The sequence below is a fragment of the Crocodylus siamensis genome, chromosome 11 (genome assembly GCF_052110815.1).
Source record: "Crocodylus siamensis isolate JL-2025a chromosome 11, ASM5211081v1, whole genome shotgun sequence".
NCBI classification, from domain to species: Eukaryota; Metazoa; Chordata; order Crocodylia; family Crocodylidae; genus Crocodylus; species Crocodylus siamensis.
Genome location: NC_143405.1, coordinates 31,218,286 through 31,245,744, shown reverse-complemented (window position 1 = coordinate 31,245,744; position 27,459 = coordinate 31,218,286). Strand labels below are relative to the sequence as shown.

Genomic DNA, 27,459 nt, shown 5'->3' with positions numbered 1-27,459 from the left:
ACACTAAGATAGGTGTGATATATACATCTAAGTCTTTAAGTCAACTTGAACTTCAAAGGGTTTGAACACACAACTAGTACAGACCAATTTTCAGTTACAAATACAGAAGGCTATAGCCTGTGTTGTTTAATAAAAAAAAACATTATTTTTAGGAAATCCATGAATATCTTAAAATCATAGGCTCTGTGGGGGGGTTATTTATTTATTTTTTTAAATCAATGAGAAAACTACTAATGCCTTTGAACCACTGCCACAGGATCAGGATCAGACGAAACAGGGTAAAAAAATCAATTCGTTCAACAGGTTAACAAACATTTCTGTGGATCAACCTGACAGCTATATTTATTTTTAATGAACAATATATACCAGAAGTATGGGGCTTAATTTTGGAGACCATAAGTTACAGGGGTTTCATGGGTTCCAAAGATATCAGTATAATTGAGGAAACTTACGCAACTTATGTAAAATAACGATGACCAATTGCAGTGCAAATGGAACAAAGCTATTTGCCAGAAGCTTGTGCTGGCTAAAGATAAAAAGAAGAATGTAAAACATTTTGAAAATATTACTTCAAGAAAATGTTTTAAAGGTCTCAATCAAAAATATCACCTCATCCATAAGTTGATGTTTTCACCAACAGACCAATTGTCCTTGATTTGTTAAAAGATGTTAATCTGTTTAATACCAATGCACCTCATATAAGAAACTGCACACCTCATCTAAAACAAGACAGAGCAAAACTGATACCAAGCTGAGTTTCCCAGCATAATTCTGCCAATTTGGCAAAACTATGACCAAACATGTTGCTTGTGTACTACCTCAAGTTTGGAGCAAAGAACTGTGAAAGGAAGCCACTTAAACCTGCACTTCCTTTCTAAGATCTGGCTGCAATAGTAAAAAGGTCAGACATCTACTCTCTGGAACTAAATGACTGAACTATATTAGAAGATGAAAATCAGCCCAAGAACTGAAATGTATTTTATGCAGATTTAATTCAGTTCCAGTTCACTTGCAGTTCAGCCTTACTTTATTACTTCTACTTCCATACCTTACCAAAAAACAAAAGAAAGGAAAAAAAAAGGAAAACAACCATCAAGTTAGTTGGTCATTACAGCTCTCATGCTCCTCTATAGAGCTAAAGCCAGATGCACTTCTGTTCTTACCTCCAACAGAAAGGGTAGCTGTGCTTAAACGTACTGATGTGAACCAGTCTACCTTTCTCTTTCAGAGCCTTGATGATATTCTTATCTGCATCCTAAGAAAGGAGAGGGGGTGAAAGTTACCAAACAATTTTCATAATGGCAGTTTTCCTTGAGGGGCAGGCCTTCAGTTATTTAAAAAGTGGAAAGAAAAAAGCCAGAATCTACACAGTGTTATGAAAACATCATGGTTTGGTCACCGATTTTAAACATTTTTAAAAGATTTGGATCTATTCTGGATATCTTATAATAAACACTCCAATACCCTTGAAAGATAACATGCTCACAAGTTTCTGATGTGTACCTAGAACCCTAATGTGAACCTTAAGGTATTTATGCATGTGCTCAGATGCATTATTAGAATAATTGAGTCTGCTAGAGTGTTCCAACTAGAATGCTCCAGCATCTTATGTAGTCAGAGTCCCATGTTTCAAAATGGTGGTGGGGGAACAAGCTTTAATTAAAGCACCCCCATCACCATTTTGCAAGATGGGATGCCAAATACACAAGACACTGCTGTTTTTAATCCATGGCTCCTAAGAGCCTCTCCAGCCTATTCCCCACCACCATCCCAGAGCATGTGTGTAGGTACCCTTAGTTTTTTTCTGTATGTGATAGTTTTCAGACACTTATGTATCCTCTAACACCTGCCAGGCAGGCAGTTTGAAGTCTAATTTTAGATAGCAGAACATTATGTCTTCTGGATTTGAGGCCTGATGCTATAAAATGGCCTCTTAGATGATCTATAAACCTCTCCTCACTGGAGCTGCAATATACCATGGTATGACAATTACATGTTAAATCATAAGCAGATCCAGGATTGGAGTGAGGGGTTGCACAGTCACATGCCCTTTGGTCATGAGGTGCATGTATAAACAGTTCCTGCAGGAGTTCCACCAATAGTTAGTCCTCTGAGCTTGCCAAAGGATTCGCTTTGGCCAGAGTCCCTATTTTGCCACATCTCCAAAGCCCAGGGTGAGCGCTGCCCCTATTAGCTCTCACTTCCTCTCCCCACCCCCTCCAGGGACCTTCTCCCACTGAATTCAGCAACAGGGGAAAAGAGGGGATGAGCAATGGCAGTACCCACCCACAGGGCTCTGGAGCTACTTAAAAGCAAGGGTTGTGGTCAGAGCCTGTACAGATGAGCTGATGAGCTCAGAAGGGTCAGAGCATGTGTAGAGCTCCAGCAGGAGCTGCACTGACAGGCCAGTGAGCTTTGAGAGCTCACAGTGCCAACGCCACACAGCTGAAGAGGTGCAATGGCACCACCACACTCCTTTGGATCCATCCCTGCAGTGATTCTAAATTTAAATTAAGGGCCACAAAGCAACAAAAAGCATTTCTGTAGCACCTCGTTAACTAGTTAGCTCAGAAAAAACAATTATTTCAAATTTAGGCCAAGAGTCAAAGACACATTCCAAGACAGCCTACTGAACATGTGACTTGCTATAACATACCCTGAAAGAAAAGTGTCTTTGGAAGTTTTATAAATGACGCATGTTGAAAGGCGAATACCACATTATGAAAGTGATTTCTAGATTTATCAGGCTTAGTACTGACATTGTCAAACTAGGAGATCCTCAAAAGGAAATTATTTGCTCTTTCTTCCTTATAAGCCCTAGCTGGCAAAAAGCAATGCACTTTATATGCAGCAAGATCTTAAGGTTTGACACTTTTTGTGTAATTTTCTGTTTTAGAATGTTTTTGGGTAGCAACAAGATGAGTGGGAGATTTCTTATTAAAAGTCTTGGCTCACCCCACAAATGGAATAGTACAAAGCAGGGACTATGCCTATGTTCTCAACTCTCTTAGCAGATTTGCACCACTGCTAAACACTTCATGTTATGTATCTACTGAGCACTGCAATGTACATTTGTGTAATCTGGCCAAACAATTCTTCATTGTAGCCTAGGGTTTTTTTTGGTAGAATCTTTTGAAACACAGTCAAACATAAATTAAAGATAAAAAACACTTGAAAAAGGCAAGTTTCTACCACTTACTAAATCAAAAAGAAAAAATGATCTAATATTTCCCCAAATCCACCAACCTTCACATATTGCCCGGCAAAATCGGTCACTTCTGCCGTGAAGCAGCCTGAAGCATCAACAGGACAAACTGGTACCGAATCTTTCTGAATAATATTAAAATCCATGCAGACTCTGTAATCATCCTAAAAAAAGCAAATAGTACAAAATCTTATTATTCCTCACACTGACTGTCAATATTCCGCTCTAGAAAGGATTTAAAAGATTTAAAATAAAAGGTACATCATAACTGTACAAAAAATATCATGTATCTTTTAGTATTCACTACTCCAAAATACATATATACATTAAAATATAAAAAAGGTGCCACGTTAAGCAATTATACCTCATCAGTAAGAATGAAGAGTTTGTTTTTTGCCTGGTAGACATTTGTTCTCTAACACTTGGAACTGTGCCAGCTTCACAGGGAAGGAAAAAGATTCTCTTTTGTACAGCTTCAGACCATCATTTCAAAAATAAAGTTAGAGAGAAAGAGATTTAATGCTATTTTATGAAATAGAGAAATGATATTGGTATCTGATGAAAGTATATGCTTTTAAATTCCATTTCTCAAATGTGTAACAGATGCTCGATTCTAGGTTCATGCTCTCAGCATTTAACTCATGTTATTTCCCCAATGACTTCAGTGACATTAAGCCTTTAAAACTTCTGATCAACAGAAATATAAATAGGATATATCATGAAAAAAGTTCAAGTAAAATTATTAGAGGTGCACCGATACATCAATCCCATATCGGATCGACACCGATATGAGGAAAATTGAGCGTATTGGCAATCAGCATTTTTCTGTCCAACGTGGCCAATGAAGTGGCCAATAAATGCTGCATACATGCGCGCAGCCACAGCATATCACAAGCAGCCAGGAGCGCAACTCAGCAGCATGGTGAATAGCCAGCTTCAGCTGGTAAGTCCGTTGTGGGGGAAGGGGGCAGATCGAGGCCCCCGCAGTGAGGGAGGGGAGTGAGACTGGGGTAAGCACTGTCCAGCTGGAGAGGGGGGTTGGGGGGTTGCAGCCACCCCAAAATTCACCATAGGCCTGCTCCCAGTGCCGCCGCCTGCCCCGAGCACAGCCTGGCCCAGCCCCCTGCTGGGAAGAGCCCAGCCCCCCGGCCCAGCCCACAGTGGCAGCCAGCCCTGCCCCGTGCACAGATCTAGGGGCACACCTCACCCCCCATGCCCTCCCAGGGTGTATGCAGTGGTGGTCCCCCCCCCAACCCCGCACCCCCTAGACAATACACATCCCATTCCCCATCCCAGCTGTGCAGCGCCTGTGCCAGCCCCTGCCCCAGTCCCTCCCTCGCTGCAGGGGCCTCAATCTGCCCCTCACTCCCCTTCCCTCCTCCCACCCCTTACCCCACAACAGACTTACCAGCTGGATGCTGCTATCCAAACTGCCCAGCTGCATATTGGAATCAGATCGATATCAGCCAATATGGCTCATTAAAAATCGGTCACTGGCATCAGCCCAAAAAACTCTATTGGTGCACCCCTAAAAATTGTGGGGGCAGAAAACTCGCTTCAAATATCTGTTGTATAGGGATCAAGTTGAATATACAAACACAATCATTATTATACTTCTGTCTCACTAGTGTACTAGCTTAAGAGGCAAATCGCACAACCAAGGCTACCCTCCAGTTAATCTTCCATCATATCTTACTACTACTTGTAGCAGCCAGACTGTAAAGTTAACATGAGTAACAGGTAACAAAACTGGAGTGATGCCAGTTTGACTATTGTAAGAGAAAGCCAAGGGGGTTCCTGTAATTTTAAGAGAATGCAGCAAGCCAACCTGGCAATGTTGGAGTATAGCAGCAGGAGCACAAGCTAGCCCTTAATTAAAAGGGGAAACTCCCATGTGTGGCTGAATGGCAGAAAGGGGGCTTTGAGGCATATAAGCACAGAGCCTGAGCCAGACCCTGCATGCTCCCCAGGAAAGCTGCCTGCAGGAACCAAGCCCTTAAGACATCCCTTAAGCAAGCCCTTATGACGGTGAGAGTGAGCCTAGCACAGGGAAGTATAGCTTGTAGTAGGTATTGACCTAGGGCTGGGAACGTGGTAGAAGCAGTTAGCTTATATTTCTGTTATACTGATGTTTTTGTTTTAGAGCGGAGGACTGGATAGTGGCTGAAGGGAAGGACAGAAGGCCACACGGGGCTGTCTGGGACACACTCCAGATTGTCAGCCCTTTCCAGGGCAGGCTCCAGAGGCCAAAGACCTAAGCCCCAACAGGGAGATGGGGCAGCCTCCAACCAAGAGGGCTGGGGCGGCAGACTCCAGCCAAGAGGGTCAAAGGCTGCACAGCGGGAAGGGCCAAAGGCCCAAGCAGACCAAGACGAGCCAAGGGCCTGGCAAGACAGACTCAGAAGCTGGGCCAGAGGAAGTGGGCCTAGGCTGGCAGTCAACAGTAAGAATAACCAGAGGGCTAAAGCCTGTATAAACTAATGTGTGGATCTAGGGTAACATCTGCTAGGAATGGGTGTAGCTGCAGGGGTGGAAGGAGGCCACAAATAGCTTTTAAAGTGACTACTGTCCTGAAGCACTGACAGGGCTGAGGAGGGCCCCACTTACGGCCTGAAGAACAGGACTGGGGGGTCAGCTGGGTATGGGAGAGACCCACTGGCCAAGGCAGGCTAGGGCTTGCTCAGGGATTCTGAGGAAGCCTCCTTTCTACAACAGAAAATAATTCCATAAAGGCGTGGCAAGGAAGAGGAACAGGGAGGGTACCCCAGGGGAATGGCATTATGACCACCCCTGGGGAATGGCCCTGTCACATTCGGATCAAATGGAGTAGAAGCCATAGCGCCACCAGAGAGTGGTCACGGCCACCCCTGGGGTATACTATCCCTATCCCAGCTATCACTGAGAACTGTAAAAAGCTTAGGAAAAGAGCTATGATAGAACATGAACAACAATGACCACACAGCACTAAAGGAGCTGGACCAAGAGATCAGCATTCTATTTGCATCACAAGCTCAGACAATAAAATTATTCTCATTTTTCCAGGTTTCTTGGTTTTCTTTACTCCAAAGGACTCAGGCTTGAACCTAAGCTTTCCAGACTTACCTGTCATTGGAACTAGTGTAGCTCTGCCTGGACCCACCACCTGAACAATTTTTAAAAACAACTAAACTAGTGATTATGTCTATCTATGATGGAAACAAAAGTCCATGCTTAGGACACTAACAGAAGCTGTTTGACAGACTTCAAAAGATTAAAAAAGCAAAATGACTGAAGCTAGCAAAAATATACATATAGTGAAAATAAGCAGTTTCTAGCAGTTATGTTTCCTTTCTTAAACAAAACTGACAATGAAAATAAAGTAACTTAAGAGAAACTGATTTCATGCTTAAGACTTTTTACTTCACAAAGAAAACAGCCATCTACAAATACAAGTTGAAACCTGCTTCTAACGTGATATCCCTAAACAACGTGAATAGGCAAAAGCAAAGGCTCTCATGCACAAACATCAGAAAGCCACTCCATTCTGTCACTCACTGACAAGGTGATCTAGCAGCTATGAGGCTTTTGCCAAAACTACTGAAAACGTGGAGCTAGGTTAAGGCCTGCAAAAACTTACATGCTTACTAAGACATGGGTGGAAGCAGACCTTAGTTACTTGAAACAAGACATCTACTATGCTGTTAGTGGAAAAATAAACCCATGTGACTGAAGAAGAGCTACTGAAGCTAGTGAGTTTTAGCATCATATACGTTCTGATACACTGAATTATTTGAAAGTGTATTTTGTTTATAGGGCAATTGTGAGTTATTTGATGACTCTACATTAGCTTGCATCGGGAAAAGACAGAGCAAACTGGTCTGGGATCTAGATACACTCTAGAACAAACAGAAACAAAGTATTCTAGTTATTGTTTTAGGTTAAATGTAGTTTATTTTTTATTATTCACAAGTAGAATAGAAAATAATACACTTCAAGATGTGGTAAAGAATGCCAATAATTCATACGGAAACCATGTTATTAATTCCATATCAAGGATTTGTCTTTATTCAGGGGCAATATATTATGTAAAATGTAACATGATCTGGAGTATTAGAGATGATCAAAATATTTCTTAAGAGGTATACTGCTCTATCCTCTCTTTCTTTTCTCTTTCCACATTCTCTCTGAAATTTAGCTGCTCCACAGCCAAGCAATAGAAAATACCAATCTCCAGGACTAGTGCATGGTTTGCTGTATAAAGTTTTAATCAGTCATCTGTTCACACACACTATTTGTTATAAATTAAACTGATAGATTCCATTAGAAAGTCTTGTTTTAATTGACTACTAATTATTTCAAAACCTACAGATGGGGTAAGGGAAGATTTTCAGTTGCACTTTACTGCTTACATTTTTTGTGCCTACAATGCAAGCAATGCAAAGGGAGGTCAACTCTTGGTTTTAACAGGTCCTGTGAGACTTTCAAACTACCTTTATAACTAAATACTATGAACTCCTAATGGCACATTAGCATGCTCTGCAAGTTCATTTTTCAGTTGACAACACCTTATTCTCAGTCTGCTTTTCTTTGTACACAGCTAGACAGTTATTAAATTAAACCAACTGAGAATCCTTTTACCCACTGATCATTTTATGTATGTAATTAAAATTTAAAAAGCAGGATGTTCTTTTGCATAGTATTTTGATAAAAATGTCCAACTTGGCAAGAAAAGAGGAAATGAGCATGAAAATGTATTTCATTCAAGAGGATGACATCCAATTCAGGGGTTTCAGGACCCCCAAAAGACTCAAAATAGGACTAAGGCATTTATTAGGGCTGTGCAAAACGGCTGCATTTCGATTCAATTTTGGATTCAGGTATTTCAGCGGACAGTGATGCATTTCAATGTTTCAGATCACTTTCCTCTTTGGTTTCCACCTAATCTGTTTCAAATGGGCTGCAAACTTCACATAGCCCTACTTCCCAGCTGGGTAGGGTACAGAATGAGGCCATGGGTGGCTCATCCGGGGGAGGGCCGCTGCCCTCCACGCAGGCTAAGAGACCCCCCTGCGGATCTCTGATCCCTGTCACACAAGCTCCAGTGACGTGGGGCTGCACAGGGCAGGCAGCAGCGGCAAGGAGGCCCCAGTGCAGATCTCTGCTTCCTGCGGAGCCAGGTCACACAGCAGGGTCCAGCACTGCCCTGCCATGCAGCCTGGCTCCACAGGGAGCAGAGTTCTGCACCAGGGTGTCCTTGCCACCGCTGCCTGCCCTACGCAGCCCTGCATCACTGGTCCCAAGCTGCTCCCCCAGGCTGTGCACCCCCTACCCACCCACCCAGCCCATACAGGGCCTGCCCCTGCTCCAGCCACACTCCCTCTCTCACCGCTGTGGGACTGGGGCAGATTGAGACCCCAGCAGTCAGGGAGGGAACAGGGCACAAGTAGGAGCAGGGGTTGGGAGGAGTGGGGGACAAGCAGAGGCCTGGGGGCACATATCGTCCCATGCCTCCACTTGTTCCACCACCCAGCCTGGCCAAGACCCCACTCACTGCAGCCCCTGCTCCTGCCTATGCCCCTCTTCATCCCTCACAGCTGGGGCCTCAATCTGCCCTCACTCTGCCACAGCCCTTTCCCTTCCCCCCACCCCTTCCCCCTAAAGACTTACCTGCTGGGGGGCATGCCCCCCAATAATTTTTTTACCTCAATCTGCACCCCCTTTCGCTTCCCACAGACTGACCTGGGGGGATGGTGGAGGGGAAGTGGCAGCACATGGTAAATCTTGGGTTGCTTTTTAATTCAAAAAGTGATCTCTGACTTAAAAAGGTTGGAGACCACTGCTCCAGAATTAATGATCTGTACAGAGCATCTCAACACAAGTGATAGATCTGTTCTAGCAAAATACCCATATGATTATCCAAATGAATGAGGACTGAAGAAAATCAAAAACAGAAAATAAACAGGAAAATAAAAACTTTCATTTTCTACGTAACTACATCTCCTTCTTAAGGAACCATAAGTAGAGCTACATGGGAGCTGTGTAAGGCTTGCAAACTATGCTTGGCCTGTCCTGGAGCAGGCAATTATTTTAGGCAGAGGGCCGTTTACTGAGTTTTGGCAAGCCACCAAGGGCCACATGACAGGCAACCCAGGGCAGATAAATATTAATTTTCTAAAATTTTTAGGGTCCCCGCAGGCCAGATAGAATGGCTTGGCAGGCCACATTTTGCCCACCCCTGGCCTATCCCCATAATGGCTAAATCTGACTACCAGGGATTACTGTAATTCCCTGTCAGGCTTTTGGTGATGGCTATAGGTGGAAGACAGGATACTGAACTGTATTGAGCACAGGCGTAATCTAGGAAAATTAGAAAGAATGGTAAAGAGAATCTTAGGAATATTTATTTTCTTTTCCTTTCTTCCAGGACCGAAGCAAACCGGGGGGGGGGGAAGGGAGAGGAGGGGGGAGATGGAGGGAAAAACTCCTATTGAACAGACTAAAAAGGAAGTGCCTTGTTTGCCCCCAAAGAACAGAGTAAACACAGGAGCATATAAATTCCTTTTATGTACTCCAAACAAATAAAGATTAATAAAGTTAAATCATTACAAAGAACCAAGATATGAACTGCAGTGCTGCTTTTATCCCATTTACTACATAACACATCGGCTTCCCAGTCTAGCAGTAGACTTACTCAACTGTTCTTAGTAATGATCAGAAACTAGGAACATCTAACCTACACTTGCTAGCATACAAGAGCCAACTGCCTCTACTCTTTGCATTAGATAACCCACCAGAACACAGTGCGTTGAACAGTTGGTTACCCTTCTCACTGCAAGCTGTGCATTTGGAGAATAAGAGAAAAATGATCTGAAACAAAATACAAAAAAGCTCTTACTTACAGCACCAAAGTAGGGGGCCTGATGCACGACCCCTGTGCCTTCTTCTTCTTTTACATAGTTATCTATCACCACAGTAAAAGCACCATTCTCTTTGCACTAAAATATAAAATATAGAGCATTATATTGTTTGTCAATCAGCAAAAGACTATTCTTAAAGTTGTTCTCGTTATCTTAACAGATCACCTTTTCAGTCAAAACAGCTGCATTAGCTAGTATTCCTTTTTATAATTACATTTTCAAGAGATAAATACAGTATTCCTCACTGATTCTCAACAAAGATACCAAACTTAATATTTTTATTTATACAGCATCAAACATCTAACACCAAAACACAGACTTCACTGGCTACTTAATAAATTTTAAGCTTGTACATTAATTGACTTCATGTAATATGTTCTGGTTAGGATACTACAAATTAATAGGATTATTCTATGAACCGGGAAAGAAGGTTGCACCCTTTTATAAACATACTAGCAAATTACTCATCAAGAATGACAGGCCATGGGCGGGGACGGAGCCCCATGTGCAGCCCTCGGCCCTCTCCCCTGCCACCATCATGCCCCCCCACCACCCAGCACCACTCTACCTCCCTCGCTGTCACAGCTCCGAGTCTGGCCCTGCTTTCTCCTGCCCTTCCCCACTGCTGACTCCCTTCTGCTGCTCTGGGTCTGGCTCTATTCTCCCCCCACCACCACTCAGGGTCTAGCCCCGCTCTGCCCGCCTCCCTGACCACTCGGGGCCTGGCCCCGCTCTCTGCCACTCCGGATCTGCCCTGGTCTACCACCCGCCCCACATCTGGCCCTGCTCTACCCTTCCCCCCCCCATGGAAGCCCCACTGCTCAGGCGGCCTGGACATGATCACCTTCACCAAAGATTTCACCAGGAGTGTCACAAATTTGGGCTGTGCAGGACCAGGAGCCAATCGCCACCTGCCCTCATGGCAGCACATACGCAGTTGCCAAAAAGCAATATAGACACACAGACACATACTCAGGTTAAGTCTTTTATTATATTAGAATATAAATACATAAATAAAATAATCCTATTTAAAAATAACACTGATATATTCAACGTTGTATATCTCATCCAGTGCACCAAATACCCTGATTGAGAATATGTAGGAGAGACCAAAGAACAAAGGTGTAGCAGACTGAATGCACACCAGACATCTATTACAAACAAGAATACCCGATTACGAATGGGGGTACATTTCTCATAAGAGAGCCACTCTCTCTCCAGTCTCTCAGTCCTGAATCTCTCCCAGTGCTCTGGATGACTTTGCTCTCCCTTGCAACAACCGCCACCCCCCCCTTTGTCTGTGGCTTCCCCCCACCAGTTCAGGGTCACCTGCCTCTGCTTCGTGGAGACGGGAGGGATTTAGAGTGAGAGGGGGACTTCTTTCTGGGCACGCTCCCACTGGTGCCAGGCTGAGGAGGAACAGGGGCAAGAGGGTGCTGCCTCCTGAGATGTAGCAGCATTGCCATGGTGAAATATTTCACGTCCTTGCCACAGCTGATCTGCCTTTGGCAGTGCTGGCAGGTAGCATACCTGGGATCATCTGCCAACTTGAAATGATCCTACACTGCACTATCCCCTCCCCTCCACCCCACCCCGCTTCTGGATTGAGGGCAGGGATCCTGCCTTATCCCCCTCCTTAGCAGGCAGAGGCACAACAACAGGGGAACCCGAGCCACCCGCCCCACAACCTCCTCTGAGGTGCCTTCTGGAGAAGAAGACCTGCCTCTAGGGAACTTGAAGGGGTGTAGAGCACAAACTTAGATTCCCTCTCCTTCCCCAAATTTAGCTCCTCCTCTGGCACTGGGAGGCTCATGCTGGGAGCTGAAATTGGGATGGAGGAGACTGTCATGCTGGTGCTGGGGGTTATTTCTGGTGTTAGTGGAGGTGGTGCAGGTGCAGGGACAGGGACAGGTACTGCTCCCACCAGCAGCAGAAGTCATCGCTGCCAGGCAAGAGGGTGTGTCTGTGTTGGGGGGGTGTGGAACTTACAGCTCTTCCCCTAACCCCCTGTAGCCCCTCTCCCTCCTTTCCCAGAAGACCTAGCACCTGCCTTTCCAGCACACTTCATAATGTTTCCTGTGCTGCAAAGTGTGTGTGTGTGTGTGTGTGTGTAAAATACAACACACACACTTTCCTGCAAAGTGTGTGTGTGTGTGTGTGTGTGTGTGTGTGTGTGTGTGTGTGTAAAATACAACACACACACTTTCCTGCAAAGTGTGTGTGTGTGTGTGTGTGTGTGTGTGTGTGTGTGTGTGTGTGTGTGTGTGTAAAATACAACACACACACTTTCCTGCACAGTGATGGATGAGACACTGCCAGGGAAAACACAGCTTTCTTCTTAAAGAGTGTAGGGGAAAAAATAACATGAACAAGTGAGAGGATTTTGGGGGAAGAATAAGTTGAAAGGAATGGATTGCATAAGAAAAGTAGAGGATAAGATTCTAGGCAATGGTAGTTAATAAGGTGTATCCAATCCCTTCACACATTTTGCTTCCAGACAGACAACTCACAAAAGGCAGAGAGAGGCTTCGCATAGAGCCTTATATGCTGTTTCTACATCCCTCCTCCAGAGCACTGTGATTGGAAGGGAACTCAAGGAAAGATCACAGTCTCTGGCCAGCTACAGATGTCAATATCAGAGCAGTCTTTCCCCCACTTCTCCCCTGCCTTCCCCTTCTCAGTTTCTGTTTCCCCAGAAGACTGCCTTCTGAATCGCTGAATCTTTTCCGAATCTTTTTCAAATTGATTCGGAACTTTTAATGGGCCTCCTGATTTGATTCATATTTGACGATTTGGCCACCGCTGAATCTTCTCTGAATCGAATCAGCAACCGAAGCATATCACACCCCTACTGACAAGGCACTCACCCCACCCTAGTTACACTGCTGTCGCTTGCCATGCCACACATGCATGGAAGGAGGCATGATTGTACACCTTTGTGTACACTACAAAAACGCATGCAAGTCAGGACAAAAATATTTCTGAAATTAAATTAATGAATGTTGTAGACGTTCAGTTTTTAGAAAATAATTTGGTATTTTTCTGGCTCTGAAGTGGCAAATCCCCTTGCTGAAAGGAGTACTCCAGGGGGCAAGGGGAAGAACTTATGGTGGCAAGGTCAGGGGTTAGGAAGCGGGACTTCTAGTTACAAGATGGTGATGGAGGGGGTATCTGTCAAGGGGCGGGGCTACCGATGTGGTCATCGACAGCTTGCCAAAACTTGGTAAAGCAGCCCTCTGCCCAAAATTATTGCCTGTCCCTGTTCTAGTTCAACTCCCTGGCTCAAACTCCCTGGGACCATCCCCAACTAGATCATTCCAGCAAAGGTTTTGCCTAGCCAGGTGCCCAAGGATGGAGAGTCCACAACTTCTCCAGGTAGCCTGTTCCAGTGTTTTACTACCCTTCTAGTGAGAAAATGCTTCCTAATATCTAAGCTAAACTTCCCTTGCTGTAACTTGAAACCATTGCTTCTTGTTCTGTCATCTGCCACCACTGAGAAGAGTTTAATTCCATCCTCTTTGTAATCCCACTTCAGGTAGTTGAAGGCTGCTATTAAATCCCCTCTCAGGTCCTCTCTTCTCCAGACTAAATAAGCCCAATTTACTCAGCCTGTCCTCAGAAGTCATGCTCTCCAGCCCCCTCACCATTTTTGCTGCCCCCTGCTGGACTCTCCCCAAGTTGTTCACATCCTTTCTGTAGTGGGGGCCCCAAAACTGGGGACAGTACTCCAGATGTGGCTTCACCAGTGCTGAATAGAGGGGAAAAATCCCTTCCCTCAATCTGCTGGTAACACACCTACTAATGCATCCCAGTATGCTGTTAGCCTTCTTGGAAACAGGGGCCCTGTTGATTCATATTCAGCTTACCATCCACTGTAACCCCCAGCTCCTTTTCTGCAGAGCTGCTGCTTAGCCAGTCAATCCCCAGCCTGTAGTGGTGCGTGACATTGCTCCATCCTATGTGCAGGACTCCCATTGTAACCCCCAGGTTGTTTCCTGACTGAACCACGGATATAGAGGGCTATACCCTGTACAGGAGGGATCGTGTTGACAAAAGGGGCGGGGGTGTAGCTCTCTATGTGAAGGAAAGCTACATGTCCCTGCAAGCTGATGTTGGCGACCGGCATGGACAGCTAGAGACCCTCTGAGTAAAAATTCGTGGGGAATACGGCACAGGGGACACAACGGTGGGAGTCTACTACAGACCTCCCACTCAAAGTCCTGAGCTTGACCACGAGTTCGCCCAGGAACTGACTGAGGCCGCTTGCTCCAGGACCTTGGTTGTCATGGCTGACTTCAATTACCCGGACATCTCGTGGGAAGATCACTCAGCAAAATCCGAGCGGTCGCAAAGCTTTCTCTCGTGCATGGATGACCTCTACCTGACTCAGGAAGTCTATGGGCCAACGAGAGGCAAAGCGCTGCTCGACCTGGTACTGGCTACGGGGGACGACCTAATCGGCAACCTAGTGATCGATGGGAAGCTGGGTGACAGCGACCACGAGCTGATCACCTTCACCATCCGCCGAAAAGCTGGCAAGTCAGTCAGCAACACAGAAGTCCTTGACTTCAGAAAAGCCGACTTTGACAAGCTCAAGAGGCTTGTCGGTCAGGCCTTTAGGGACCATGACCCCAGGGAGAGGGGAGTTCAAGAAGAGTGGTTGCTTCTCAAGGAAGCGATCCTCAGTGCACAAGCTAAATCTATTCCAACACGGAGGAAAGGCAGCAAGAAGGCACAGCAGCCCTCCTGGCTCTCCAGGGACCTAGCGGACCTCCTGCAGCTAAAAAACAAAGCCTACAAAGGATGGAGGACTGGATTCACCTCCAAGGAGGATTATTCTGCGCTGGTCTGGTCCTGCAGGGAGCAAACCAGGAAAGCCAAGGCTGCAACTGAACTCCAACTAGCTTCAAGCATCAAGGACAACAAAAAGTCCTTTTTCAGATATGTGGGGAGCCGGAGGAAAAGCAAGGGCAACGTTAGACCCCTGCTAAACCAGATGGGGCAACTGACAACTGACGCCCAGGAAAACGCCAACCTATTAAATAGGTACTTTGCGTCAGTGTTTCATCAGTCACATGGGACGCCCATGCCTGCTATGGGACAGCGAGATCCAGGTGATGGGGATCCCCTACCCTCCATAAATGCTGACCTCGTGAAGGAACACCTTTAGAAGCTGGATACCTTCAAGTCAGCCGGCCCTGACAATCTGCACCCCAGGGTACTCAAGGAGCTGGCGAGCGTCATAGCCCAGCCCCTGGCACGGATCTTTGAAAACTCCTAGCGCTCTGGTGTAGTGCCCGAAGACTGGAAGAAGGCCAAAGTGGTGCCGATCTTCAAGAAAGGGAGGAGAGTGGATCCGGCTAACTACAGGCCCATTAGCCTGACTTCCATCCTGGGGAAGATCTTAGAAAAGTTTATTAAGGAGGCCATCCTTGAGGGACTGGCCCAGGCTAACACTCTAAGGGATAGCCAGCACGGGTTTGTTGCGGGTAGGTCTTGTTTGACCAATCTCATTTCCTTCTATGACCAGGTGACCTATCACCTGGACAAGGGAGAAGAGATTGATGTCATATATCTTGACTTCAAAAAAGCTTTTGATCTGGTATCCCATGATCACCTCTTGGCCAAACTGCCCAGTTGTGTCCTTGGCTCCACCACGATCCGCTGGCTGGGAAACTGGCTCCGTGGTCGGACCCAGAGGGTTGTAATTGATGGCAGTCACTCATCGTGGTGCCCTGTAACCAGTGGGGTCCCTCAAGGCTCTGTCCTGGGACCCATACTGTTCAACATCTTCATTAATGATGTGGACATTGGAGTCAGGAGTGGACTGGCCAAGTTAGCCGATGACACCAAACTTTGGGGCAAAGCATCCACGCCAGAAGATAAGCGGGTGATCCAGGCTGACCTGGACAAGCTCAGCAAATGGGCAGACGAGAACCAGATGGTGTTTAACACTGAAAAATGCAAGGTTCTCCACCTTGGGAGGAAAAACCTGCAGCATCCTTATAGGCTCGGCAGTGCTACGTTGGATAGCACTACAGAAGAAAGAGACTTGGGGGTCATCATTGACCACAAGATGAACATGAGCCTGCAATGCGATGCTGCGGCTAGTAAAGCGACCAAAATGCTGGCTTGCATCCACAGATGTTTCTCGAGCAAATCCCGGGACGTCATTCTCCCCTTGTACTCGGCCTTGGTGAGGCCGCAGCTGGAGTACTGCATCCAGTTTTGGGCTCCACAATTCAAAAAGGATGTGGAGAAGCTTGAGAGAGTCCAGAGGAGAGCCACACGCATGATCAGAGGTCAGGAAAACAGATCTTACGATGATAGGCTGAGAGCCATGGGACTCTTTAGCCTGGAAAAGCGCAGGCTCAGGGGTGATCTGATGGCCACCTATAAGTTTATCAAGGGTGACCACCAGGATCTGGGGGAACGTTTGTTCACCAGAGCGCCCCAAGGGATGACGAGGTCGAACGGTCACAAACTGCTGCAAGACCGTTTCAGGCTGGACATAAGGAAGAATTTCATTACTGTCCGAGTCCCCAAGGTCTGGAACAGTCTGCCAGCGGAGGTGGTTCAAACACCTACATTGAACACCTTCAAGAGTAGATTGGATGCTTACCTTGCTGGGATCCTATGACCCCAGCTGACTTCCTGCCCTTTGGGCAGGGGGCTGGACTCGATGATCTCCCGAGGTCCCTTCCAGCCCTAATGTCTATGAAATCTATGAAATAATGTGCTGCCCCACATCTCTGCTGGTGACATTCCTACCAATGCAGCCCAGTATGCCATTAGCCTTCTTGGTAACAAGAGCACACTGTTGGCTCTTATTCAACCTACTACTGCCCACTGTAACCCCCAGGTTCTTTCCTGCAGAGCTGCTGCCCAGCTAGTAAGCCCCCAGACTGGTTCACAGGATTGTTCTATCCTAAGTGCACAACTTTGCACTTGTCTTTGTTGAACTTCATGAGATTTTTTTTGGTCCTATCCTCCAATTTGTCAAGGTCTCTCTGAATCCTAGCCTTACCCTCCAGCATATCTACTACTCCCCACAGCTTGGTGTCATCAGCAAACTTGCTGAGGGTGTACTCTATGCCGTCTTCCAGATCGTTGATGAAGATATTGAACAGAACTGGCCCCAGAGTGAACAAAACCAGCCCTGCTGAAGACTGTAGGCATCTAGAGATGTTAACATTATGGTGTTACTGTAGATACACAAGAAGTTTCAGAGTAAAGAGCAAGTAAGATAAAGGCTAGACATAAAAGCATGTCTAGCAGTATGATAGTGTTCTGTTGAAATGAGAACAAGAGCTTAGCACGACACTATGTTCAAGTTCTTGGTATGACAGAAGGTTATTAAGAAAAACTCAGACATAAGCATTGTGTGGATTTTCCAAACTGAAACGAACATCACAACTGTTCGGACATTATTTTAACATATGGCCAGCATAATATGTAAATACCATCCAAGTAAAAGGCTTTCATATAAAAGGAAAGTAAGGTTCAAAAGTACAGTACTGTATATACTTAAATCAAATACAACCCTGGATTTAAGATGACCCCCACCAATTAGATTCTATACATACAAAAATTATAAATTTGTTATATTTTCCATGTATAGAATCTAATTATTGGAGAGTCATCTTTAATCCACCCATCCCACCACTATAGGGAGACAAGTGGTACAGAGGTATAGGGAGGTGGAGCAGCTTGCCCCCTCCTTGTGCCCACCCCTCTGCCACTTCTGTCCTGCCCTTCACAGCCTCTGCTCCCCCACTTTTCTCACTGCCTCTGCTTCCCACCAGTAGACTCTGTCCCTGTTCTAGCCTGGGGCACTGAGTATGGCCCCGGCCCCAGCCCCAGTGCAGGATGCCTACTATTGTAGGCTGGGCTGGGGCTGTGCTCAGTGGCCTCAACTGCAGCATGCATGGAACCTGCTGGCACAGAGTAAAGGAAAGGGCGGGGGGGGGGGCAGACAGAGGAGCATAGGCTGTATGGGGGAGGGAAAATGGAGAGAAATAGCAGGGTACAAAAGCAGCAGGGAGAGAAGTGGAAACAGGCAGCAACTGAGGCTATGGCCCCAAGCCCAAGGTAGGGGCTGGAGCCTGAGCCACAGCAGCTGCCTTCCCCCACTATTGCCCTCATGTGCGATTTTGAAATGAGTCTTCCCCCTCTGTCCCCCATGTTAAATGGAGGGGAAACCAATATGTATTCTATTCTCATAAAAAGAGGATATATGGAGCAAAATGCACACACAATTTAATATTACGGTGACTTAGTTTTTAATGTGGTCATATAATTGTGTTTACACAGAAGACTGATGCATCTTACCTTAATAAAATAATCAAACAGTGGTTTATATTTCTTGCCTTTAAGAGCCATGCCAGGAAACCTACAGAGAAAGATGCACATGTGTTAATATTAATAAGCTTTAAGTTGCACTAGGTAAAGATTAAACTCAAGACGACTGTTCATTTTGCATTAGTTTTCATACCAGAAGCCAAGTTTCTCCAGGTACAAATCTCCCCTTCCTATTTCTATACTTAACCAAGAGCTCAAAAAAGGACCAACTGGCAGCCCACAGTTAGTTAACCCATGGCCCAAGTTTCCAATTCAGTCACCATTCTGCCCATTGCTCTTGTAACTACAGGTGCCCAGGTTCTCTAGGATCCTCTCCCTACCTTGGGCTTCTGGTTCCTGTCCCTGCTCCTGTGGACAGGGCAGTGCAATGGGAGGGGACCAGCCCACCACTGCTGTACACACAGTGGTGTGGATGGTACCAGGCTGCTCCCTCTAATTAATATTTTCATTAATCTCTGATGAGAGTAGACAGATAAATTTAATATGATCCCCCAATAATTGGATTCTGCATGTTGAAAATTATAACAAATTTGTAATTTTCCATGTACAGAATGTAATCATTGGGGATATTGTCTTGAACTCAAAGTTGACATGGATTCAGATCAATACAATCCATTTTTATTAAAAAAATGGAAGTTAAAAAATAAAAGTCTCACAGTAATGTACTTGCCTATCAAGGATCTTGTATTCATTTTCAGATTTGTATAGTGCCACCAGTCTGGCTTCCATCAAAATAAAAATCTTCCCTGTGGCATTATCTAACAAAAGAAAAACTTCAGTGAATACCCGTTTTTCATCATTACAAAAATTGGCATTTTAAAACAAGAACATACCACATTCAGGTCTAGCCATGCTTACTAGACTCACATTTTCCATTTTTTTTCCAAAAGAGAGATTTACATACATTGGCAAAAATGATTTCCAAAGAGTTAAAATTACAAATGCTGTTCTGCTCCTTTTTAATCAGACTTTGTCTTTAAATATCAGGACTGCCTTAACAAATAAGCAAGTTTCCTAACCATATTTATGCTATGGTAAAAGGCAACTGAACAGTTGCAGCATGAACAGATAAGTCAGAGGGCAAACCAGCTAAGAGAAGTTAAAATAAAAACTGTAACAGTTTGTGGATCAGTACTTAATGCCATGAGTATGGCCAGATGATAAACCATACCAACTGAAAAGGGGGATACAGGGCACTCACCGTATTTAAAGCTATATCATTATAAACATTTAGTATCTGCATTCTATCCTACAGTAAATGGACATTAAAACCGCAATAATTGTTTCATTATGGTGCAAGCTGCCTCAGATGCAGATGCATGAGGCAGCTGACACTCATAAGCAGGAAGTTCTGCTCTCTTCCCTATTCCTTTAGAAGGACAAAACTATTTCACCTGCTCCTGCTCAACTGCCATCTATCCCATTATACTGCACTTTGAAGATTTATTTTAAATGGTAAACTACTCTTAGCTACTTTATTCTTGTATCTAAAAAACAGAAGCCAACAGGAAGCATTACCTTAACCTAACCTCCATATACTTACTTTAAAAATATTTTCACTATCAGAATAGATTGCTGGTTTTCCAGCTTGCACGGTTGTAGACCAGTGTTTCTCAATCAGGGTGCCAGGAAACCCAGAGGTGCCAAGACATGCAAGCAGATTAGCAGATAGGTACCTACTCTGGCTCAGCCCATGCCTACCTGTTCCTTGCTCCCACTGCCTGGCCCTCTGCAAGAAGGTAAGCACTATGGAAAGCCAGTCAATTGACAAGTCAAATATTGTCAACTGATTGCATATTTTTGACTGGTCAAAAATTATAGCAATTTTACAAAAAAAAAATACACAAAGACAGACACACAACATTTTTGTAGTTTTCTTGACAGGAATGTGATTGTTATTGTTTTTTAACACATTTCTTAATTGAAAATTTGTGCATTTTCAGTGTATTATTTGAATCAATTGGCAATTTTTTTACAATTTTTGACCAGTTACTTGACTGACCTTTATTTGACCAGTCAAGTATACAACCCTAAGGCACTGTAATAAGTTTGTTTTTACAAAGGGGTGCCACTCAGTTCACAAAAGTTACAGAGGGGTACCTCAAATTAAGCAGTTGAGAGCTACTCCTGTAGACAGACAGTCAATTTGTCAGTACCCCCACCTGATTATGCAAAGTTGCCATATTTGGGACTACATAATTACCACTAACCAGTCATAAAGATTTCATATAGTTATTTTTAGTATAAACAACAGTAATAATTTCTTATACAATACTTTTCATCAACATGTCAATTCTATTAGTATAAAAAGCCTAAGTCTGTCTCTGTCTGTCTATCTGTAATGCTTTACTCACACTCTGACTGGTTGATGGAAACAGCCAAATCAGAGTGCACCAAGTGTGGGGGAATGCTGCCATGATTCTAAAGTTGCACCAAGGACCGGACAGGGGGTGGGGGAGCTGAGGCCACTGCTTCTGACCTCGGCTCCCCCGCCCCGCTCCCTGCAAGAGGTAGAACAGCGGCAGCATGGGGCGTTAGGTGGCAGCACTACATCCCAGTCCCTTCCCCGCCCCGTGTCATTCTTGACAGGCAATTAGCTAGTACTTTATAACAGCAGACAAATGGAGATAACCAAGAGATGGCCCAAGTCTGCACAACTGTCCTACTAACAACAATCCCAAATATATCCATACCCCAAAAAACACACCCCGCACTTTTTGCCTGCCATTGTACCCTCAATGGCTGGTGCCTTACAGGGGACGTTTTGGCCTTCTGCAACAGAACTGCTAAGTATAGCAGTGCAGAACCATGAGAAGCTGCCAAACTCCTGAAAGCCAAGTAGGATAAATATGAAACAAGGCTATAGAAAAGTTAAATGTGGCCTTGCTTTTGTTTTACATATCTATACAATATAAAAATTCACACTAAAAAGCAGCAGCAGAGCCAGGAACAAAAAACAAGTTTTGTGACTCCAGCAGACTATATCACACCTTTTTTTAGTTAGAAATTTCTAAGACCTCTTCTGATCAAGTCCTTAGAGTCCTAAACTGTGACAAAGAAGCAAGCATCTTTTCTTAAAGCCTAATGTGTTTTGCCATTATGGCAGAGGCAGCTGCCAACTTCTGCCATAGGTACTTTAGGAACAGTTTGAGAACAATTCTGTAATAAAACATTTTACTTTCATATCACACATTCACTTTAGGGATTTAGGTAGTAGATTCACAAATTCTGATTACTTAAAAGATGATTCTATACAAGGACAAGTTTGCTTGACCTCTGATTATGCTGAAGAATTACTTTTAATCCGTTAAATCTTTATGATAGGTAATACACTCTTTGGGTTAAAATAATTATGTACATGAACTGTTCGAAAGGGTTACAAGCACCAACAACAAAAAACATGCTTTCTCTTTGCATATTTTTATCTTAAAAGAGGTAAGGGAGGGGGAAGTCTTTTCTCCCCACTGTACGTTGTGTATAGTGTCACACCTTTACCAATAGTCAGGTGGCAAGAAAAATTTCAGTACAAAATAACTGACAGCAGACAAGTGCCATATCTAGAGGTGCACCGATGCATTGGTCCAATATTGGATCGGCACCAATATAAAGAAAAATGTCTGTATTGGAAAGCAGCGATATCAGGCCAACAATTTGGCTGATAAATGGTCCGTGCACATGCACAGCTGCAGCGTAGCACAGGCGGCAAGGAACACAGCCCAGCAACGTGGACAGCTGCCTCCAGCTGGTAAGTGGTGTGGTGGAAGGGGAGGGGGGAAAAGGGAAGGGGATGGAAGGGGTGGGGGCACAGATCAAGGCCCCCATGGTGAGGGAGGCATGGGGCTAGGGTGGAGCAGGCATGGGACAGGGCCGTAGCTCATCTAAGGAGTGCGGGGAGGGAGAAGAGCTCACACCACTGGTCTGGGAGCTGCTGGTCTGGCAGCTCATCCAGCAGCTCCCACCACTCATCTGGCCCCAGATCTGCACAGGACCTGGCAGGCTGGGGCTGCGCCAAGCTCTTCCCGGGGTCAGGTGGTGGTGGCACTGGGCATGGGGCTACAGGGGTGAGCTGCAGCCACCCCAAAATTCGCCGTAGCCCTCCCAAGCGCCACTACCACCTGGGCCGAGCCCAGCCAGAAAGAGCTTGGTGCAGCCCTAGCCCCAGCTCACCCCACCCCTCCACACAGATCTGGAGCCACATGCCCCCCACCCCGTGCCTGCCAAGATGCTCCCCTCCCCACCCCCAGCTGAGCTGCGGCTCCATCCTGCACCCACCCCGCCTTGACCCAGCTGGGCAGCACTTGCCCCAGCCCCTGCCCTATGCCTCCCTCACCGCAGGGGCCTCAACCTGCTCCCCCTCATGCCTCCTGCTCCCCCTCATGCCTCCCCTATCTTCTCCCACCACACCACTTACCAGCTGCACACAGCTCTCCAAGGTGCTGGGCTGGTATTGGAAACTGGATCAATATTGGCTGATATGTCTCCTTAAAAATCAGCTATCAGTATCAGCCCAAAAATTTCTATTGGTGCACCCCATGTCATATCTAAAAGTACTCTTAACTCTTTCTGAGCTGACTGACTGTCTCAAGATCACTATGTGCTTTAATATGAGAAGGAAAGGTCAGAAAAGCTGTCTTAAAAGAGAAATAGTTCAACTGAAGATATAGAAAAATTACCCACTCTAAGGCACATTATGTTTCACATATGGCATGCTGAGGACAGTAGTAGTTAAATTTAAAGGGTTTTTGGAGAAGAAATTTTATCATTTTTAACTATGGCATTTGATCTGGGTTAAAGCTGAATCATTTTATGCTGTTACACAATTTTAGAAAAAAGTGAATAGTCCTGGAATTTCTGAAAATTCAATGCAGGGGCAATCATTTTTCTTCAAGTTCATATTCACTGATTTACAATGTATTATGTAAACTAGCTATAGTAAAATTCTGTCATAATCTATTTTGACATTTTTCAGAACAAAGCATGGTAAAAACAGCATTACTAGTATGGACATTGTAGTAAAAAAAATCCCTTTCTGAAAATGATACAAGGGAATAAGTGATCAAGATAGCATTCCTTTAACTACTGAAAGAATGGAACTGCAAACCTTAAAAAGATGGCAAAAGTAATGAGGAAAAAAAGACATACATACGACTTACCCTATTGTACATGGGTTCCCCTTTTAAACTACAGGAATGTGCTGTAGTACAACTCTTTCCCTGAGGAAGGGGTTACCTTAAAATCCCATTTGAGCCAACCTAATGTGCTCCAATTCTCCTCAGAAGATAATAAGCAGGTTTGGCCCGATACAGTCAGAAGTGAGGTCGGGTAGAAAAATTGAAAGGAGTGAAAATGGAGTTAAAAAAAATCACTTTATACAGTGGGATGTGGGGGGTAACCGAAGGAAGGTAAGAGATCAGGTAACTAAGGCCTTTCATTTGCTAGAAAATGGCGTTAACTTTGCAACTATCAGTACTTTAAATGTAAAATGTAAAATAGGTAATTTATAATCCAAGAGCACAAAGTAGAAACTCCAGCCATGCAGTAAATTATCCAACCATTCTCCAAGCCTCAGTCAGTGAGCCCCAGTGAAATGCTATATGCCGAAAATAAAATAAAACCTTCTATCACAGAGACTTGGGTATGTGAACTTGTGACCAAAGGAACTAAGTTTTCACTGCATTTCATATCAAGTTAGTACTTACCTTTCAGTTTCACATACTGCAATTCTGGATTAACACAGAGGGCCAGATTACTTGGTAGAGTCCAAGGAGTAGTTGTCCAAGCAACAAGAGAGATGTTTTCATCTTCATCCAGTGGGAAGCTTACAATTACTGATGGATCTTGAACATCCTTTACAAAAAAAAGGGATGGGGAAGGAACAAGAGGTTTGGTCTTATGAGTCAAGGACAAAATACTCCAAAGAAAAAGCAGTGACAGTATGTTGTCATACATATGTACCTGGCTGTTTTAGCACCCTCCAATTTGACTTGATTAGACCTGTTTCAGCCTCAATAAGTGGCAGGAAGACTGAATGCAGATATGGACCAACTTTCCTACTGTAGAACAAACTGGCCAAATCACAAAATGACCCAAAACAGCCACAACGTATAGAAGCTGGAATTGTCACAGGAATCATTGGCAGTTAGTTAAATCTGTAGAAACTGAATGAGAGCTGTGAGCCAAACTCTTATGGATGCTTTTGACAATCCCAGTTTAAGATAACCTAAAATCTGAAACTGAGGTAACACTATAGGAAAATAAGCAGTTTGTTAGTTATTACAAATCTAGAGTAAATTATTAGTTTTTTCTACCTTATATCGGGGGGGGGGGGCGAACGACGGACGGACGGACCGATGATTTTAGAAAATTCTCCCCTGACAAGCAATTGTCATTAACAAATACAAAGAAGAGCTAAAATGTTCTTGAGCACAAAATGGCCACAAAAACTGCCAACATTGACATAACATTGGTTTCATCTTTGTATGTCACAAGAATGTCACAATTATTTTTCTACCTGGTTAACTGCCCGTCAGCACTAAGAAAGCTTTGTTCTTACAGGCAACTTAACTTGAGATTTAAATAGTCAAGTTTATTTATTGGCAGCAAGAAATAATGTTTCTTGGCAGCAAGGTATAATGACTTATTTACAAAGGCACCAATAAATAATGACTTAAAGGAACAGTAAAAAAAAAAAAAAAAAGCCAGAGTTATACATAAGCAATTCAACTCTTCAACAACATTATGTTATCAGAATGAAATCTGCTGGTATATCACCCAATTCAACAACTTAAGCTTTTTAACGTAAAACAAAAAACTCTAGTGCAAAATAGCAGTTTCAACAGTCAAATTAACATGATATGTAGTGACATACCTTATAGTTCTGATGAGATTCAAAGTTTGAAAGAGGAGTGTTACATGCAGTAGAGAAAGGCATAACTTTAACTCCTCTGTAAACCAGACCTTTGTCATACAGCTGCTTGAAAACCCACCTAAAAGTAAACAAACATATTACAGCTGTTAAAAATGTACTCCAAAACAACAAAACCAAACAAAAACTCACAGAATGATAATTCAGTAAGAGAGGTATTTTTAACTCTGTGGGCACATCTATACATACAGGCACTTGCGCTTGCAGCAGCTCAGACAAGAGTGGCACAAGTCTGAGCCAGGGATTTTTGCCTCAATACATGTGCCCAGACATGCACTTTGGTGTGGGGCAAGTTGTGCCTCTTGGAGCAAAATAACCCTGCCCGGCTCCTCCCAGATCTGCAGCCAGGGGTCGCTAGAGCCTGGGGCCAGCTACTGGCCCCAGCAGTATAAAGGCCTGCCTGGTGAGCAGCTCAGGGCTACTTGCCCTCAGGAGCTTCGGGGGCGGGGAGGGGAGCCTCTGGGAAGAAGTTGGCCATACTGCTTCCTGTCCCAGGCTGCTGCTGCTGCTGCTGCTGCATGCTTGGTCTCAGGAGTTTGTGGAGATGTCCAGGCCCTTTCCTGCCTCTGGCTACTACTGGCTGCTGGCTTGGTCTCAGAGCTTTTGGGAGTAAGTTGGCTGCACCCCTTCCTGCCTTGGTCTGCTGCTGTTGCTGCCTCCCCAAAAGGGGACCCTCTGCTGCATGTTGTTGCCCCCCTTGAGGAGGGCCCCCCTACACTGCACCTCACCCCATCTTCTGTACCTACCCAGCCCACAACAGCCTGGGGAGGGAGCCTATATTGCCTGTGGGCCCCTCCTCCCCCACCACCACCACCACCACCGCTGGAGCCTAAAGGTGCCTTGCCTGCCCCAGCTCCCATGGCAGACCACCCCCCACCTTCACCTCCACTCTCAGCAGACGCACACCCCAAGTGGCTGAAGTGGATGGCTCCTACCATCACTGCTGCTGCCCCCTCTCAAGAGAAAGGGAGATTCCCCACTACACCACCTTGCACCACTCAACACCACACCTGCACTGAATTACTCCCTAATTGATTGATTGCTCCTGTCCTCCCACACAGCTGCCTAACTGCAAATGATCCTGCTTTATTTCCTTGCCCACTGTCAAGCACCTAGCTGGAGGCCTGAGGGGCTCCTGAACTGATCTCCAACAAACAAAGCCCCTCCACCGCTCCAGCCATCTTTTACATCTGCCTCAGCAGCCTTCCCTGTGTATTTTACCCTATGTGACAAGTCCTGTGGTCCACTCCCCCTGCCCTGGTGTTTGTTGTGGGGCTGAGCAAGCCAGCTCGAGTCTCGCCAGCCCATCCACATGTGTGTGCGTGCATGTGCATGCTTCCCCCCCTCCCCCACATTCCGCAAGCACAGCCCTCTCAGCTTTTTTCCTGCAGGGATGTAGCTCAGTGAGCTTCAGCCCTCTTCCCCTATATTTCCCCCACAACCCCAACCTGCCCGCATTAGTCACCAGCCCCACTGTACTTTTTTGGGGTTTGTTTGTTTTGTTTTGTTTTTCCCCCACTCCTTTCCCTTCCCTGTTGTGAAGCAATGGCAGGGCAGGAATCTTCGGGGGGGGAGAGATTCCTTCACAGAACTTCCTGCAGCCCCCACTATGGGAGCAGATCCCAGCCAAGCCCCCAAGAGGATGCATGTCCCTGCAGCCCCCCATGCCAGCAGAGTCCAAACAACCTCCTCCAGGGGTAGAGAAGCCTTAGAACTCTCCTGCAGGGGCAGGCGAGACTCCAGCAGGGAGTCATCAGGACCAGAGGGTCTCCCCTGGCCAGGCCCCTCCTGGCTCAGGTAGTGGGGGCCCCCCAAGCTTGTGGCAGCCTCCCACTTTCATGGCAAGTGTTTTTTTTATTCCTTGCCTCAGAAGCAGCCATACAAAAGGCAGTGGAGAGGGGGCTCGTGGTGTATACCTCCTCAAGCCCCTAGAAGAGCTGGGGACCAGATTGGTCCTCAGCTCCATCCCACCTTATATCCCCAATTGGGCCCTGCTCCCCCATCTCCCAACCTTGGGGAGAGTCATCTCCCCGGTGGTGGCCCTCTTGCTGGGGTGCCAAGACCCCAGCCTC

At 45.3% G+C, this 27,459-nt stretch overlaps 1 protein-coding gene across 2 annotated transcripts in view; it reads right to left on the bottom strand.

Annotated features, from left to right (window-relative positions):
- Positions 1–27,459, bottom strand: part of IARS1 (isoleucyl-tRNA synthetase 1) — a 220,151-nt gene that overhangs the window by 161,516 nt on the left and 31,176 nt on the right. For both annotated transcript variants that reach the window (XM_090022999.1, XM_090023000.1), the window contains exons 7-13: positions 25,331–25,448; positions 24,162–24,309; positions 19,133–19,220; positions 18,433–18,493; positions 10,084–10,179; positions 3,247–3,369; positions 1,164–1,255 (exon numbers count right to left, since the gene is read on the bottom strand). In XM_090022999.1, coding sequence (XP_089879125.1) covers positions 1,164–1,255; positions 3,247–3,369; positions 10,084–10,179; positions 18,433–18,493; positions 19,133–19,220; positions 24,162–24,309; positions 25,331–25,448 — 726 coding nt within the window. The remainder of the gene's footprint in view (positions 1–1,163; positions 1,256–3,246; positions 3,370–10,083; positions 10,180–18,432; positions 18,494–19,132; positions 19,221–24,161; positions 24,310–25,330; positions 25,449–27,459) is intronic.